We start from the raw sequence: 19,951 nt of genomic DNA on the forward strand, positions 1-19,951 counted from the left end.
GAACAATATCTTACTTTGACACAACTATTTTCTGATCTTATCAAAAGCATTCTGACACTGCTGATTCCAATCCTAAATGGAATTCTTCTTCAAAAGTTTATACAAGCATGGAGCATCCAAAGCTTGGCTGCTACAAAATTTTCTGTAAAATCTAGTTAATCCAAAAAATGATTTAAGCTATCTTTTGTTACAAGGAGTAGGAAAATTAGCAATAGCATCAAGTTTCTCTTTATCATGTGCAATTCCTTTTCAGATATAACATGTCCTAAAAATTGAACTTCTTTCACACCAAATTTACACTTACAATACCTATTTTCAGAGTCATACCTCCTGATTCTAATTTTGAAATACATCTCTTAACAGATTCAAGTGTTGTTTCCAAGTCTTTTCAGCAACCAGAATGTCATCAATATACACTATTAATTTTGAACTCACTTCATGTCCTAAGACAGAATCCAGAGCTTTGATGAATTCAGCTACAGATACATTTAGCCCAAGTGGCACCACACAATACAGAAAACACTTACCTCAGTACAAAAATGCTGTACACTTTCTAGAATTAATTTCAAGTGGGATCTGGTGAAATCCAGAGGTCAATTAAAATTTGTGTCACAGCTTGTCCATGTTTTCAGGATGGTCATTCTCTCTGGTAAGAAATTTATTAAGATGTCTAGAGTCCAAAACAATTCTCACTCCACCATTTCTCTTACTTACCACAACTAAAGGATTATTGTAAGCAGTCCTACTTCTCTTTATTACACCCCCATGTTTCCACTTTCCGAATTTCTTTCTCTGCATCTTTCTTTTTTGAAAATGATATATTATATGGCATGAGAAGGAAAGGTTGATGATCTCGTAGGTAAAATATGCACTGATAGCCTTTCACTTTCCCTGGTTTTTCACTAAACACATATCTAAACTTCAATAACAAATTTCTAAGTTGTTCTTTTTGTATGTCATTAAGAGTCATAGCTTCCCTTACTTTATAATCCACTACACTTTCAAAATCCTGATCTTCAATCTCATCAAAATCGATATCATCAGATGGTTCACAAAGTTCACAATGTTCTGCAAATAGTTACAACTTGTCCCACAGTTTAAGATACAGAAATTAGTTTTCACATAGGTATTACTTTTAGTTTCCAAAATAAACAATTCTTTAGCAATCCAACGAAAACATGCCTCAACTTCCACTATTTAATCCATACCAAGGATTATATTTTCTTCCAGACTAGGAATCACTAAGCATCCATCTTCAAATTTCTTGCCTTCTATGCTAAGCATTAAAAGTACCTGAGATTTTACCATTTTGCTTAGCTTACCTGTAGCTCCTCTTATCTATGCACCTACAATGGTCATTTCTACAAAATTCTTACCATATTTTATCTTGTCTCCAAGTTGTTCAGATATACCACAAATCAGGCTACCTGTATCAATTAAACAGTTCCCTTCCCACAGATCAATCTTAACCTTAATGTAAGGATTCCAAAATCTTAATCATCATTTCTGTTACTAGATGCTTCATGTAAGAGATCACTTTCAGTTTCATCAAATGCTACATGTTCACTGTTCTTGCAGAGTTTTTTCAGCTTTACTGGTATCATAGCATTACTTTGGTTACACAGGTTGTCAGGTAAATACTGGAACACACTGAATGGATTCCATAGGACAACTAACATCACTTATTACAGAAGGAACACAAAATATATTTCTGTTAAAATAACATGTCCTACTTAGATCTTCTTTCACTTCATTCTATCAATTTGGATACAAGTTTTGAGTTTTGACTAACCACAACTAACTTATTCCAGAATACAAATTTGTCTATGTTATCATCAATTTCATCCCAAACATATTTCAAAAAGGTTTCACCTTCATTCTCTAGGCTTAAGGATAACTCACTTTTACTATTTGAATCATTCTCGGCATGGCATTAATGAAAAACTGCTTTGAGTGGACTGGTATCCCATGACTCTCACTTACATCATCACAAACATCACTTGCCTAACCTGCATTCACTAATAACTTGGAAAATTCATTATTCTTAAACTCCACAAATACCTGATACTCATCAGCATCATTATCATCATTATCATCCTCTTCCAAAATTACTTCATCAACAACATCATTAACAACACAAGTCTCATTACCATCAAAGTCACATTCCTCACCTACATTCATTTGCAATAAGCTACCAGTCTCAGTCATTTCACAGCTCTCATTCACATCTACATCAGAAATACCACCTAATTCAGATCCAATACAGTCAACACCTGTTTTACATATATCAGTAACACTGTTTTCTGGCTAAGAGAAGAAAAAATTAGTACACACTACATCAAAATTCTCATTACTGTGACATTCTGGTTTATGATTAATATCTACATCATTATAATTAAACATCCTATGTAGAATACTTAAACATGAAATTTAAAACTACAGCTTTCATTGTTCTATCTTCAAGTGGCACACCACACTGGTCAACAAGGGACTGAATGGAATCCTTACAGCTGCTTAGAAATTTTGTGTAAGACAAGAATTTTCTAAGGTTCTCAACCAGATCTTTTGCTAAGGTGTGACAGTGGTAGTTGTTGTATGCTTTGTGCATAGATCTTTTCGCAATGCACGAATCTATACTAACCTTCTCTTGTCATCATTTGTATTTCTCTTTTGAACTGAGAGTGCAACAGCCTCTGCCTTCTCAGCATCCACAGAATTTTGTCATTAAACCATTTTGGGTCTTTTCCATCCTTTATCCACTTGCTAGGCACATAACTCCCCAGACCATGATCTACAATCAGCTTAAACTTTGCCCATAATTCCTCTACATCCATCTTACTGGAACTAAGTGATGCTAATTCACAGCCTAAGTAAGATACTAATTACTGCTTATCTGCTGTGTCTAGCAGAAACACTCTCCTAGTCTTCTTGACTGATTTATGAATTTCCATAATCATAGTTGATATAATGACATCATGATCTCTAATCCACATTTATATACTGACATTATCAATAAGGTCCAGCCTTTTTTTATTTACAAGGTCTAAGATATTTCCGTTGCTTGTGGGCTGCTGAGCAAGGTGTTCAGGAAACATGTTTAAAAGTATTTTGCATGACTGTCTGCCTGTACTTCCTACAATGAATCTGCAGACATTCCAGTCTATACTTGGCAGGTTAAAGTCACATCCAACAATCAGTAGGTCATATTCAACATTATCTGCTACAAATCATGATAAGTGTGTATATCACTAACTTTTTTCTTAGAAGACTTTCATAAGATTACCAAGTCTGACTCCTTACATAGCTCTTCTTCTCTAATTGTTAACAAACATCATAAAAAATACATGGGATGAATATAAATCTGCTGTAGATGACAGATTTATTCATACTGATCTTTGTTGCTAATAAAATACTAAAGCACTTTGGTACTCTCCCACTAATCATTAACCTGACTGCAGTGGCATGACATTAGAAACAATAAAACTAAGGCTCATTCCTGTTTATAATTTTTCCGATAATGTATACAATTTAAAAAGCACTTCAAGTTCATCACAATTTTTCAAGGCACATTATGATAATTATTCTAACATTACTAAAATATTTGACAAAATGGGCTGGTAATACACATAAAGTTCATCTACAGTACAACTAATGTCTCAATTCCCCTAATGACATAATAATTAACAGCTCATAGTTCAATGACTAATTTCAAAAACATTGTTTAACCATCCATTCACAGTTATATTTTCACAAAAATATTTCAATCAGTACAGCAAATCAACTAATATCTACCCTAGGCATAGTGAAGTAAAATTAGCATCCCTTACTCAACCTAACAATAAATCAATTACATATCATAAATACTGAATATGTACATATCCACAAAACTCTAATTAAATCCAGATCACCATTACAAATGCAAAGACATTTTTACAGTGTCCTTTAATTAATAATCATGCTTCATTAGTATTGCATGTAAGTTAATTTCATGAATTATACTAATCATTGTGTTAATTATAATGGAATTATCAGTCAACTTAATGGGTTGTCATTTCTCAAGCTAATTTTTATAGGCCTTCTAGAGCAGCAGATTATTTGGTACATAGTACATTTCACAATTCTCAGCTAAATGGCTCATAATTAATTAAATGATTAATTAAATCAGTTACAAAACCTTATTGATTCACATTACACTAATCAAAATCACCATTAATTATTGCAGATCCTACTGTAATACAAGTTTTGTGTGAAGCAAGTGATCATATCAAATTCTCAAAATTTTAGCCTACATTAGCACACTGAAACATTCCTACTGCATAATTTTCACAAATGTGTTTCACAAATTAAACACAATGTAACTGAATTCTGTAATTAACAAAATAGTTATTCAATGATTTCAAATTTGCATAGAATCAGTAGTAATTACCACAGTAGATTTACTAGCCATATAAACATACTTACAGTGAAATAGTATACATTAATTCACAACGTCTACTTTAACATTCTTTCATAAAACTGTGTTTGCCTCAGCATACTTCAGACATAATAATTCCTGTGAAATAATTCTGTATCTGATCAGCAAAAGCTGAGTACATCATAATTATGTCTTGGTACACTCGTACAACCAGATTAATAGAACCAGTACTATTGAAATTGTATGTTACGACCATAAACTTCTACGAGTCCTCGAAGTCTGCTGTTAATTACTCATAATGTACCAGTATTCTAGAGATTTTTTCAATTACTGATACCAGTAAATTGTCATGAATTTATCAGGAAAAGTGAAATGAAACCTAACTTCCTTCTCACTACTGACTCTATGCTCATACTGTATGAACATGCAGAAACAACCTATATAACAGTAAAAGTAAAATGCAACATAATCAACATCTGCCTAAATACTAATGACAAATTCGAAGTAAACTTGCAGATTTTCATCCTAAAGTCAGCTCATATTATACTGATATACTAAAACTGCTAAGTAATTAGTTAACAATTACCATTACGTCTCATACACTTAAATATACAAATACTCACCATCCTTTCATCTTTCCCTCTCCTTCCCTCTTTCCTGATGAAGCAACCATGGGTTGCGAAAGCTTGAATTTTGTGTGTGTGTTTGTGTTTGTTATTGTCTCTATCAACGTACCAACGCTTTCGTTTGGTAAGTTACATCATCTTTGTTTTTAGATATATAAATATACAATATCTTAGAAATAAGCTCAATGTTTTGCAGACTTTTGTAAATGATCATTCACTTCCTGTAGTTGTGTTAACTGAGCTTGGACTGAAATCTGAAGAAATTATTTACTTTAAACTAGATGGCTATTTCCTAGGAAATAATTAAAGGTGGAAGTGTAGCAGTGTTTGTTAGAGAGCAGCCCAAAGTAAATAAATTATACCATCTAGATCTGTATAATAATGAAGGCTTGACTGAAGTAACAGGTGTTGAACTCCATATCAAAGGTTGCGGAAAGGGCACGATGAAACAGAAAATTATTGAGATTTATCGTCCACCTAATCAGAGGTAGGGCATTTCATAGATATTTTAGTGGAATAGTGGGACACTGTGACCCAGATGAGGTAACAATACTTGGTGACTTGAATATAGAGGAAACATCTTGCAATAACCATAACAGCAGGCTAATAGATACCCTTAACTCCTATAATCTTATGAATGCAGTAAATTCAGATACAAGAGTAACTCAGTCAACTTCTAGTAGAATAGACTACATAATACTAAGTAAAGGGGTAAAAGATAGTATTAGATGTGGGAATGTGGACTTCCACTACTCAGACCACAAATGTCAATTTGTAGACTATCAACACACAAGCATCCAAGAAAGGACTCAGGTCGTAGAATATAAAAGAGTGTTGTATTGTATTGTATTTTTATTGATCCAGGCAATCATAGTATTGTACAGCTGTACATATGATATTGGATAGGTCAAGAGAGCTATTTACAAGTAATTTTTACAAATTGATTTTTACATTATTTTGTAGCAAGGAAATTATCTATCTTAAACAAAACAGTTAATACAAATCATAGAAATGTAAGGTTGTACATACAATATTGGATAGGTCAAGGGAGCATATTTGCAGGTAATATTTAATAAATTGATTTTACATTATTTTGCAATGAGGAAGTTAGCTATCTTTAACGAAACAGTAAATACAAATGTTGTATGGTAAAATACAAACAGCCAATACAAATGTAATAGTAAAGTAGTCCAGTGTATTTCATAGACATGCACAGTATATAATTTTCAGACCTAATTGAACATTTATCATATTTTTTACATTTTTAACCCCTTTCAAAAAAATGATCAACTGCATAAAGGCAATGGTCCAAGAGATATTTTTTTAACTTATCTGTGAAGGCTCTTGGGTTCTTTGTTGCTTTGATTTCATTGGGTAAATTATTATACATTTGTATCCCAACATTTAAAACACTTTTTTGGTAGCAGGTAGTTCTGGACTGAATCATATGTAGGTCAGATTGCTGCCTTGTTGCATAGTTGTGAATATCTCCATTGAATTTTAGTGTGCAATCATTCTTTAACAGTTGTGACTTGACAAATGAGATGATATTATATATGTAAGCAGAGGGCAGTGTCATAATGCCTTTTGTTTTGAAATGTTGTCTGCATGATTCGTTATGTCTTAGATTACATATTATGTGTATTGCCTTTATTTGCATTTTGAAAATATATCTACCTCCAGGTGAGTTACCCCAAAATATGATTCCATACTGTGATGTAGAATGGAAGTAAGCATAATATACATGTATGAGAACAGATTTTGTGACTGATTTTTTGAGTATCCTTAAAATGTAACACACAGTTGAGAGCTTTTTTGAGATATAATTTGTGTGAGTCTCCCACTTAAGATTTTCTGCAAGCCATATGCCAAGAAACTTGACAGAGTCCACACACATAAGTTCTTGGTTATTTAGAATCACATCACGCATTTCTTGTTTTTGGGATGAGAGTCTGACGTTGATGTACGTTGTTTTCTGTATGTTTGTAATCAGTTTGTTCTCGTTGAACTATTTGCTGAGTGACGAGATAAGCGGTTTAATTATTTGGTTGTGGTCCTCTGTATCAGTACCCGTTATTAGTATACTTGTGTCATCGGCAAATAGTGTGGTATGTCCTGTAGCAAGCTTTGTGCTTATATCATCAATGTATAGCAGAAACAGTATGGGTCCCAGGATTGAGCCTTGTGGCACACCATATCTAATTGGCATTGCGTCAGAGGAGTGGACAGTAGATTGATGAGTGGTTGTATTCTTTTTTTCAAAATTAATTTCAACTTTTTGAAATCTGTTTGACAGGTAAGATTCTAACCATTTGTTTGCAATTCCTCTTATACCTTTATTTGCTAACTTCTTAAGGAGTATGGTATGGTCAATTACATCAAAGGCTTTGGATAAATCTAAAAAGATACCAGTAGTGATTTCCTTACTATCCACTGCTTAAAGAGAAAACCATCAATGCTTTTAAAAGTAAACTAGAATCTGACGAATGGCAATTAGTTCTTCAGCAAAAAGGGTCCGAATGCAAGTGGGCCAAATTTTATGATATTATTTTACAATATCTTAATTTTTGCTGCCCAGTGAAAGGGATTAAGAAATTAGTAACTCACAACCAAAATGTAAAAAACACCAGACTGACTCTTCCAACTTACATGATTAAACTCAGGCAAAATATCAAGGATTTAAATGTGCTTCATAAGTCAACTGAATTGCAAATATTTAAGGATAAGTATAATCAAGCTAAAAAACAATTTCAGGAACAGCTCTCAAATTTAAGAAAACCGATCCCAGATCAGGAAATAGCTCAGTCATCAAATATAGGGAAGACTTCATGGAATATAATAAATAGATATCGCAAAGCCACCCCTAAGTTAGATGCTCAGATTGACAGAATACAACATGAAGGAAACCATATTAATCATCCAGATAAAATCTGCAATATGTTTAATGAATATTTTACATTCTTCAGCCGTGAATCCAGTTAATAACACTGGTCTGACTCAGATGGTAAAGCCTTACCCTAGGGTGGAAACTGCTTTTGAATTTAAGGAAGTGAATGTGGAAGATATAGGAGAAATAATAAATAACTTAAAGAATAAGACCTCATCTGGCTGGGATGGACTGAGTAATATTATAATTAAGAAATGCAATAAGGAATTAGTTGGAATAATTACCCATATGATCCACAGTAGTATCAGGGAGCACACATTTCCAAATATATTGAAGAAAAGTACAGTTAAACCTGTGCATAAAAAAGGATCGAAAGAAGAGCCATCAAACTTCAGGCCCATATCACTAATACCAATTTTCTGTTTTGTTGACACAACTTATTGATTACTTCACAAAGAATAATTTACTAGCAGAAACACTGCATGGCTTCAGAAAGCATCACAGTACCATTATGGCAATTACCGAATTTCTCCACAAGGTGTATGATGGTATAGATGAGGGAATGCAGATAGCAGGGATATTTCTAAACCTTACTAAAGCATTTGACTCAGTGAACCATGAGCTACTACTAAGCAAACTGGAAACTTACAATATAAATGCCACATCCATACAACTACTGATCACTTATCTAACCAATCATAAGCAGTGAACAAAGCTGAGTTATGAAATTAATGGTCAGATCAAACATTTCCAATCCAGCTATGAAACAGTAAAACAAGTTGTACCTCAGGGCTCCATATTGGGCCCTTTCCTTTTTCCTGGTCTACATTCATGATTTAGAGGTACCTCTGTACTCCCAACTAGTAAGTTATGCAGATGATACCTCACTTTTGTTCTTTTGCAAACAAACTAATGACATTGGCTGCAACTGATGGCTTAAGTCAAATAACTACTTTTCAGGCTGGATCAAATGATGTAGCAAGAAATGAAGGAAAAGACTTCTTGTCATCATTAAATAAGAAACTGCAGGAACTACAAAATACGAAAATTCTCATCTTTTCGATATCATGTTGGCATGATCTTCCATCCTGGTCTTGTGTGAATGTTGAAGTGAGAAGAGTAAATGAAGAAACGAAGAAAATTTGTAAATACTTTAAAAATGTCTGTTTTGTAAACATAACTAACTTAGGTACAAGATTCCACACTGCTCATGGTCTTCATCTGAATCAACTCGGAAAGAAGTATGTGAGTAATGAAATCATAAAAGTAGCCAATGAGTTAGGCATAGCAAAAATCGATAGCTCTGAGTCAATACCACTTAGATTTAGGGAAAACTCTTTTTTAGAGGTAGGAAAGAAGGGACAAGACTAACAGGTTTGCCCAGATTCACACTGGATGACCAGATCAAAGATAAGATAAGATGTTCCACATCCAGAAGGATCTCCTCAGCATGGATCTATGGAATGAAAAACTAATCTAATCTAAGAAATATAGCAGTAATGACGATTGCCCCCGTAGAAAAAACTACTCACTAGCTTTGTCTCTCAAGATAGGTTATCTCAATATTGAAAGCATAAGTGGAAAACATGTAATGTTAAACAAATTTGCGAATGAGAACTTACTTGATGTATTATGCTTAAATGAGCGCTTGTGTAAAGGAAATGAAATACCTTTTCATGTACTTGATGATTTCCACTTAGCAAACAGCTTTAGCAGAGAGCACCATATTCATGGGTGTGTATCAATCTACATTAAGAAAGAATTAATAAATTGTAGTAATGAATTAGATCTAGGATTTCTGAGCAGTGAGATACATTTTGAAGCCACAGGTGTATATCTGGATAATTTAAAAATTGCTATTGTATCTCTTTATGATCACCAGACAGAAGTCCACTAGTATTTTTAGAAAAACTTGAGACTTTACTAAATTTCTTTCTTAGTCCTCAGTGGAAGAAATATAATATAGTGATTGGTGGTTACATCAATGCCGCACTTGATGTAAACAAAGACATGCACACCGTAAATGAATTTAAAAACCTGTTACAATGATTCAACTTCATTTTTACGAACTGCAAACGCACAAGACAGTCTGCTTGTCTCGACAACATACTTACAAATGTCAATAGAGAGTTACTGTCTTCAGATGTAGCTGTCTTCGACTTCTCTGACCATGATTCAGTTTGGGTAAAAATAGGTACAGATAGGCTTAATATGGACTATAAGGAGTTTAAAGAGCCTAAAATATTCATCACAAGACCAATAATGCAAGAAAAATTGTTTAATTTCATGGTCTCACTCAGTAATTATGACTGGTCACATATGTTTAACAATAATGCCCAGGGCTCTGCCAATACATTGTTCGATAGATTTTTTAATTCTTTCTTAAACATATTTGAGACCAACTGCCCTCAATACAAATGTAAAGTTAACCCTAAAAATAACAGTAATAGACATAGGGATAAGAATCCATGGTATACTGCTCAACTAGCCAATATGAAAAACAGGTTGTTGTTGTATAGCTATTCTTACAGACTTCAGAAAACTGATATGGCTACACAAAGGTACTCAAGAGCACAAAAGGAATATACGTATGCTTTAAATGAGGCCAAAAAACAACATAACCTAATCAGCATTGAGTCATCAAAAAATAAATGCAAAAAAGCATGGACTATAATAAATTCAGTGGCCAAAAGCAAGCAGAAAGCTGAGGTAGAAATTTCAGCAGATGAATTTAATAACTACTGTATAAAATCTGTTAACCAAATTAGGGAAAGCATTGGGAGGCCGCAAGAAACTGTAGCTGATCTCATTAAATCTCATAATGTAGGCTACACCTTAAAAACAGATTCCTTTTAACAGAGGTCACACCAGATCTTGTTTTAACTATTGTAAATAATTTTAGGCCCTCTGATAGTGAAGATATATATGGTATTTCTTGTAATATGTTAAAAAAGATAATTGGGCACATAGTACATCCTCTTACTTTATGTATAAACAGATGTCTAATTGAATGAGTTTTCCCAGATGTATTAAAATTATCCAGGGTAGTGCCCATTTACAAGAAAGGAGACAAAAATTGCCCATCTAGCTATCGCCCAATATCTCTGACACATATTTTATCTAAAATTTTGGAATCCATCATCCACTCCCAGTTGTGTGATTATCTGACATGTAATAACATTATTACTGCAGTACAATTTGGCTTTAGGAAGGGCAAATCCACAGTCCATGCCATTGACTCCCTGATTAAAAAAGTGCCTAATGCTTATGAAGGAAAAAATTTTGCTCAGGCTACCTTTTGTGATCTTAGTAAAGTCTTCGATTGTGTGGAGCATATTTCACTCCTCAACAAACTGGTTTATTATGGAATCACAAACAGTGAAGTTGACATCATCTTCAAATCTTTCCTCAGCAACCGTAAACAAATAGTTTGTATTGGTAAACAGAGATCACAGCTAGCTGAAGTTAAGTGTGGTGTGCCACAAAGCTCAGTATTAGGACCTCTGCTATTTATCCTAATGACAAACGACTACCATCTTACAAAAATACTCACTCGATTCTCTATGCAGATGATACCACTTTTTTCAATATCAGCTCAGACATGGATATGCTCCAAACTGTGGCAAATGACACAATATCACAAGCATCAGTCTGGTTTCGAGCTAATGGGTTCCTGCTTAATGAGAGTAAAACTCAAAAGATTGTATTTAGTTTAAGAGATCTGCCAGTAGCAGACTTCATGGATAGTGTTAAGTTCTTAGGTATTGTTATAGATAGTAAACTGACTTGGGAGCCACATATTAAATACATTAGTGCAAGGCAGTCTAGAGTGGTGTATTTGTTAGTAATTCGAATTATCACAAACAGTGATAAACTGGCCCACTGCAAATCACTTTTTATCAACTTAAAAATATTAACCGTTATAAACTTGTATATTTACACTGCCCTGCTGCATATAAAGAGCAACTTCACCAGCGTATAAGAGATGTACACTCTCATGGAACCAGAAATAGTAGTCATCTTGACATACCTTACTACAGGTTATCCAAGTCACTGAACAGCTACGAAGTGGTGGGTATGAAGATGTTTAACAAATTGCCACTAGAATGGGTAGAAGCTCCATTTGATTTATTTAAACACTAATTAGTCAATTGGTTAGCTGCAAATCCTTGCAACTCACTTCAGGAATTTTATGACTGTAAAATGTCATAGTGGTACCGGTTTGGAGAGTACAGCATAATTTCTTTAACTGAGTAATTTATGATACAATGTTTTCATATTATTTGATGTTAAATATTGTATTTTATTGAAAACCAATAGTGTCATAATGATCTTCATGTATATATACTGTATAACTTGTATATATGTAACTTGACTTCGTCAATTGCTGTAATAGCTAAACGACAATAAAATTTCATTCAATTCAATTCAATTCATGATCAAGGTCTAAAAGTCAATATTAGCAAATCCCAGTTATTACCATTTAAACTTGGTAATTCATACCAAACCTGTATTGATAATATAAGTCGCATCAAAAAAGTAGACACTGACAAATGTAAACTTTTTGGGATATACCTACACAAAAATCTCAGATGGGTAGGATATATCAATGTTGTATGCAATAAAATCAGCAGTTCACTGCACTTAATTAGGAAACTATCATATTTAGTCTCTGAACAAACATTAAAAACTGCGTATTATGGGACTATATTTGCATATATTAATTATGGAATAGAGGTATGGGGATGTGCTGCTGATAAACCCATGAACAGAATCCTAACACTGCAGAAAGAGCACTCAGGACCATGCATCAACTAGAATACAGAGATTCATCTAGGGAAACCTTTGTACAACATAAATATCTAACAGTATACTCCTTGTATTTGTACAAATTAATAACATTCTTTGTGGACCATAAAAATAATGAAGCTAAGTGCTCTGATGTCCATACCCATAACACAAGACAAAAAGATTGCTTCTTCAGAAACAGAACTAAACTAAAGACAACAGATCATAGTCCTTGGATAAATGGCCAGATATGGTTTAACAAACTGCCAAGTACTATAAGATGCCACAGAGATAAAGTATTCAAAAGGGAATTAAAGACATTCTTAACTCTCAAATGTTTGTACTCACTGAATGAATACTGATATTAAAATGTAGCTATTCTTAAATGTAGGCCAACCTTTCTGGCTATACGATGTACTATTCTGAGGTGATTGTAATATACATTATTTTTGTAACAACATGCTATGTAGCAACTGTATGTGGCATTATGAAGTATTGTACCATATATTGCCAAGTGTGTCACCCTTAAGTGGCTTCTTGTAAATGTGAATTGCAAATTCCTACTGTTTGTACAAAAATTGTATAAAAATGTTATGAAATTTGCAAAAGTCACCAGTTGGTGACTATATGCAAAAAAAGACAATAAATAAATAAATTAATTAATGAAACTAGCAGTGAATGGCTTCTAATAGCTACTGATTTATAAATCACCCAAAGTGTTATCATAATGCAAGAATATTTATCAGCTAATTTGAAATGTAGCATAATTAACTTCTTATTACTAACTAACTGCCAATGACTGACAAAAAAGTAAAGTCTTCACAAACTATACAAAACAATCATAATGTAATAATGTTTATCAGCTGACATGCACATTAACTAGAGATATAATGATTGAGGAACCATACAGTTGTGAAATTAGCTTCAGATCTTACAGATTAGTGTTAGATTAATTGTCGTAGTACTTTTAAAGTCTTTTAAAAACTATGAAATGACAGTACACCACAGCAAACCCTCTGTACAAAATCATCATTGATTGACAATTAAGCACTAAACAAAGACGGAGTGTGTCAGTTTCAAATCCTGTCCATGAAATGATACACAGCACAAACTTAAGTTCACTTTATCATCACACTCCCTATCATTAATGATTAAGATAAAATATTCATTAAATCAGACAGCATAACTAATCCTCAAGTCAACATATTCTAATACACCCCTAAGCTGTAATCGTTTGACTGTAAATTTCATGAGTCACACTGTGTACTTCAATACACTTTCTGTGTTTACTGCTTAATGGACAAGGCATAGTTATCTAATCATTAAGACATCATAATGCAACCTGATCTCTAAAATTAATTACTACATAACAAAAGTGATACTTAACAAAATTACAATTACCTATGCAAGACATCCCAGCAACTTGAATTCATGGCACAAACTCTGTAATCATCATTATGTAGCATATAGCATGAAAACTTACAGAACCATTAAGTATTCTTAGTAGAACAGCACAATATGTAAATCATTCTACAGTATACATCACACAGTTGACATAAATCATAAGTAAAACAGAAAAGCTCATCATTAATCAGACAACAAAATCATTGAATGCATAAGCTGAGTAACGCTCAACTTCGTCCTCAGTATTCACAGTATTGTGTATCTCCTAGCATAAAATAGTCCAAAGCAAAATCTACCTTTTCCATGATATTATGCAATATTCTGTAACTATGTTGCCTTGCTAGTTCTCTTTTCACATCTACTTTAGAGTTGAACTACATGTCCATTGAGCACAATCAAACACTGTTCTGCATTTACAAAACACTGCTGCTCTCTCATTTAAGACTTTATAACTCACACCCACTGATATTTATGTCAGTATTGTGTCTATTATGTAAGTCAGTGTGAAATATAACAGCTCATTCTTCATGTGATTCCAAGAACTAATTTAGTTTATCTTTCACATGACACCAAAGATAATTTAGGTTGCTTAATTAACTATTGTAGCAATAGACAAGACCTGTGTAAGCAATTACACCTTTTGAACACTGAAATGTAATTTTCAATAACATTATGTCAAAGTACTCATCAATTTGGATCCATCCACTGCTAATAACATGTATAATCAGTTTGCCTAATTACAACTAGAACCAATAATGTAGGCAAATACAGATTGCTACTTACTGTAAAGAAGACACATTAAGTTGCAGACAGGCACAATTGAAAGACACTGCCTGTCTGCAATTATCATGTGTTCTTTGTGGTAAGTAGCAGTCTGTCTTTACGTACATTGTTGATATTCCTACCTGGAGTTTCAATTGTACTAAAAGAACCCTTCAGTTACAAACAGTCAAATAATGAAAGCGGCAACAAAAAGACTATTTCTATAATGTTTTTGTTAGTTACTGTGCAGTTACTATGCAACTGCCTATCATAACAACACCTAATTACTTACTAATCACTGAAATTCATAAAACAAAGTCATACTGATTATGCAAATCAAGTGATTATTTGGACTACCATAATATTTATTGAAATCCTGTTCATGCTTTTCCGTGAATACCAGTATTCTCTAGTGTATTTATTTGGACTGCACAATTAATTGCGTCAGTAGCCTTGGCAACCGGTGGTTATACAATACTTTTGGAAGGGTATTGAGATGTAACAACTCATTCTTTTTATGATTTCAAGAGCCAATTTAGCTTGTCTTTCACATGACACTAAATCTAATTGAGGTTGCTTAATTAACTGTTGTATCATTAGATAGTGCTCATGTAGGCAATTTCACCTTTTGAGCACTGGACTGTAGTTTTCAATAACATCATGTCAAAGTATTTGTATGTATTACATCCATCTAATGCTAGGAGCATGTATAATTAATTCGTCTAATTACAATCACAACCATTCAGTTACAAACAATCAAATAATGAAAGAGACAACAAAAGTACTGTTTTTAAAATGTTTGAAACCTGTAACAATTCTGATTAAGATACTGTCAGTTTACTATGCAATTGTTGATCATAACAACATGTAATTACATTACTAATTACTCAAGCTCATAAAGCAAATTATTACTGATGATGTAAATAAAGTGATTATTTGGTACTGTAATATTAATTGAAATTCTGTTCATGCCAAAAAATTAAATATGCATATTTGGAACCAGAAACATATTTGCAAGATTTGGGATGGTGTAGTTTCAGAGCAGTTAACAAAAAACGTAATCAGCATTGTTTATTTGAAGCATTTCACTTATTTTTCTATGAAAACAACAAATATATATTTGACCTTGTATCCTGTTTCATGTATTTCAAATGTAACCACCAAATGATAACATTTTCTGTAATTTTGAATAACTTCTGTGACTGCAATTAACAAAATTACTTTATGTAACAACAAAATTACTTTATGTAACAATGTGACAATTGTCAGCAAATTTATATAAGACCTATGAGAAATTTTGTGAGATGGCCAGTATGATGTAAGAGTTTGACAAGGACCCTGTGATGTAAACAGTAAACCTAAAACAACAACTGTCTTTACATGATTATTGAGAATCATGAAGTTCTCCACACCATTTTCATTTAATAAAGTTCCAGGAAGCAATATCTGCAGTCAACTCTTGAGCAAGATAAGTTGACAACATTAATTATTATTCTGAGGATATCTAGAATCGTCTGTGACCTGTCTAAAGCATTCAACTGTATAGATCACAAATTCTACTTGTGAAGGCTGAACGCTATGGATTAAATGGTAAAGCAAGTCATATCTAGACAACAGAAGACAGAAGCTAGTATTGTACAATTCTGCAATGGCACCTACCTGCCTGCACTGACTGGGGCACACTTAAATGTTTGTCAATGATCAGCCATGCTGTATGACACAAAAACACACTTTAACATGTGTGCTGATGACGCAGTCATTATGATTGACAAAAAAACCAATTGCAGTCTAGTCAACACTGCGACCATTGTATTCAAAGAAGCAATAGATTGGTTCACTTCAAATGGTCTGTCACTCGATGTTACCAAGACTCAATTCATTCGGTTTCAAACAGCAAATAAAAAATAGGAAAATATTGAAATAAAATGTGGTGACAAAGAAGTATTGATAGTGAGTCTTCCAGATTCCTGGGATTACATAAACAACAATTTAAAGCGGTCAGTTCACATAAACAATCTATGAAAAGACTGAATTCAGCAGTATTTGCCATTTGCTCAATTTCATTTGTTTGTTACTTGTAAACAACTAAAACTGCATACCTAAGATATTTCCATTCACTTATGACATATGGCATCATATTTTGGGGTAACCCGTCACAAGGAAATGAAGTCTTTATTGCACATAAAAGAGTACCAGAATTATGGCTAGAGTGCACCTCAAATGCTCTTGCAGAAACTTATTCCAACAGCTCGGGATCCTCACCATGCTGTTTCAGTACATTTTTTTCACTAATGTACTTTGTGTACAATAATCAAACAATTTACAAAACAAAAAGTGAATTTCATGATCATGATACAAGAAGTAAACATGATCTTCAGAAAGATATAAAAAATCTCTGCATGGTACAGAAAGGAGTACATTATTCAAGCGTAAAAGTATATACTAAACTTCCATTTCATGATAAATCAGTCACTGGGAATATAACTAAATTCAAAAAATAGACGAAATTTTATTTTTTGAGTAGTTCTTTCTATTCTTTACAGGAATGTTTTGACAGTGTGTAACAATGTGTACAATGTGTTTACATATAAGCACTCCTATAAGAATTGACTATGTAGCACTGGCATACCAATTAACAACAGAATGCTTTTCATATGTATTACAATGTAAGACTTGCAATTTTGTGTAATCATTATTACTACTATAATCTGTGTTATAAACACTTGAACATCATGTAACTGTTTACATACCAGTATTATTTGTAAGCCTTACGACCATTTAGATTGGTTATTACTGTAATAATCTGACACATTCTACACCCCAATTATACACTCGCATCAAGTATCTATGGAACCTGAAAATAAATAAAAATAAACTGAGTTGCACCCATCAAAATACACAAACTTTCCTTACAGCTGCCATTAACATTATGAAAATATGATTAACTTTCAGTTCAAATGACATATTTGACATTACTATAAAATTGTTTCTGAACAGAAAAATAAAGTTGCTAGGTGATTTCTCACCAGATTCAATTGTCTAGCACAAATTTACATCATTCATTACCGGTATATTTCAGTAAATTTGTCACACATTTTTTTCAAACTGATTGTAAAATTTATTTTTATACAGCTTCCACCAGCCAAGTTTAGCATGGTCAGAAAAGTTTGAGAAATGTAGACCAATTATTGCCCAATAATTGTGCTTGAATTTAATCAGAACTAAAGATCTTATAAATGATGACAATTCCTATGTCATGTATATGATAAAATGGATGATAATAAATTAAATTAAATTAAATTAAATTGCATTACATGTGTTCCGTAGAATGGAGATCCTGATCTCCAACCAGCCCTTAAATTCTTTTGTGTACTATGCACTTCAAAAACTGTTTTATTTTTTACTTGAGTAGATGTACCATTCATTTCTCATTTAAAATACATGATATTATTTCAGAATGTTATTCTTAAAAATTATCACCCCTGTTTTTCAGATGCTTAATGATCTGAAGAACTATTTACTAGATAGAAAATGTCTTCCATTTTTCTGGGTGGAAGAAAACGATTTGTTGTCAAAATTACATGCATATGAGAAGAAGACTATCGGAGGCTACCTTCAAAATATGGTTGATAAAATTGAAAAGAATCTTGATGTAGACGGATTTCTAGAAAGATATTTCAATTTACCTGACAGGTAAGTTCATGTTTTGTGTATCTCATACCAATCATGGGAAAGTAATTGTAGTGTTTTGTATTATTAAATAAAATCAGAGCCATTACTTTTGTTTGGTGGAGTGAAGAATGAAACATCTTTGTATCTGTCCACTGCCAACATGAGATAACTAAATAAAATAATATTTATTCTCATGGTTATGAGATTATTTGATCTCTTTGTACTATGGAATTTACAAAAATACTTTTGCAATGAAAATCAAAGATTCTCAGTATCAGCTCAATATATTTTTTTAACTTTATTTGTTAGTGCCCATTAAATAAATGTGATTAGTTTTTGCACTCAGGGTCAGTCACATGAGTTATAGTATATTTGCTTCCTCTGGTCAGATATTAGCAGAATTTTGTGTTCGTCTTGTAATATTACCATCCCACACATATCAGTACTAAAATTCTCTGCCTATGAAAGTTTTGAAAGCATCAAAAGGTGTAAGATACACAAAAGAAGAACTTTTTACTTGTCTTCATTTTCTCTTGTTGTTGGCTCCAAGTCTGGAGTCTAGGGGCTCATTTTTGCAGCTGAAATTTTGATTTTGTACACTATGTGATCAAAAGTATCTGGACACCTCCAGAAGCATACGTTTTTCATGTTAGGTGTATTGTGCTGTCACTTACTGCTGGGTTCTCCATATCAGTGACCTCAGTAGTCACTAGACATCATGAGAGAGCAGAAGGGGGCACTCCACAGAACTTACGGACTTCAAGTGTGGTCAAGTAATTGGGTGTCCCTTGTGTCATGTGTCTGTATGTGAGATTTACACACTCCTAAACATCCCTAGGTCCACTGTTTCTGATGGGATAGTAAAGTGGAAATTTGAAGGGATACGTAAAGCATAAAAGCATACAGACTGACCTCGTCTGTTGACTGACAGAGACCACTGACAGTTGAAGAGGGTCATAGTGTAATAGGCAGACATTTATCCAGACCATCACACAGGAATTCCAAACTGCATCAAGATCCACTGCAAGTACTATGACAGTTAGGCGGGAGTTTAGAAAACTTGGATTTCATGGTAGAGTGGCAGCTCATGAGCCACACATCATGCCTGTAAATGCCAAATGATGCCTCATTTGGTGTAAGGAGCTTAAAAATTGGACGATTAAACAGTGGAAAAGTGTTGTGTGGAGTGATGAATTACGGTACACACTGTGGTGATCCGATGGCAGGATGTGAGTATGGCGAATACCCAATGAATGTCATCTGCCATCATGTGTAATGCTAACAGTAAAATTCGGAAGTGGTGGTGTTATGGTGTGGTCATGTTTTTCATGGAGAAGGCTTGCACCCTTTGTTGTTTTGTAAGGCACTATCACAGTACAGGCCTACATTGATGTTTTA

General features: G+C 33.3%; 1 protein-coding gene across 2 annotated transcripts in view; it reads left to right on the top strand.

Moving 5' to 3' along the window:
• The window catches only part of LOC126175486 (cyclic GMP-AMP synthase-like receptor), a 367,167-nt gene that overhangs the window by 209,922 nt on the left and 137,294 nt on the right, over positions 1-19,951 (top strand). For both annotated transcript variants that reach the window (XM_049922303.1, XM_049922304.1), the window contains exon 9: positions 18,375-18,574. In XM_049922303.1, the coding sequence (XP_049778260.1) occupies positions 18,375-18,574 (200 nt within the window). The remainder of the gene's footprint in view (positions 1-18,374; positions 18,575-19,951) is intronic.

This window comes from Schistocerca cancellata, chromosome 3 (assembly GCF_023864275.1).
Source record: "Schistocerca cancellata isolate TAMUIC-IGC-003103 chromosome 3, iqSchCanc2.1, whole genome shotgun sequence".
Taxonomy (NCBI): Eukaryota; Metazoa; Arthropoda; class Insecta; order Orthoptera; family Acrididae; genus Schistocerca; species Schistocerca cancellata.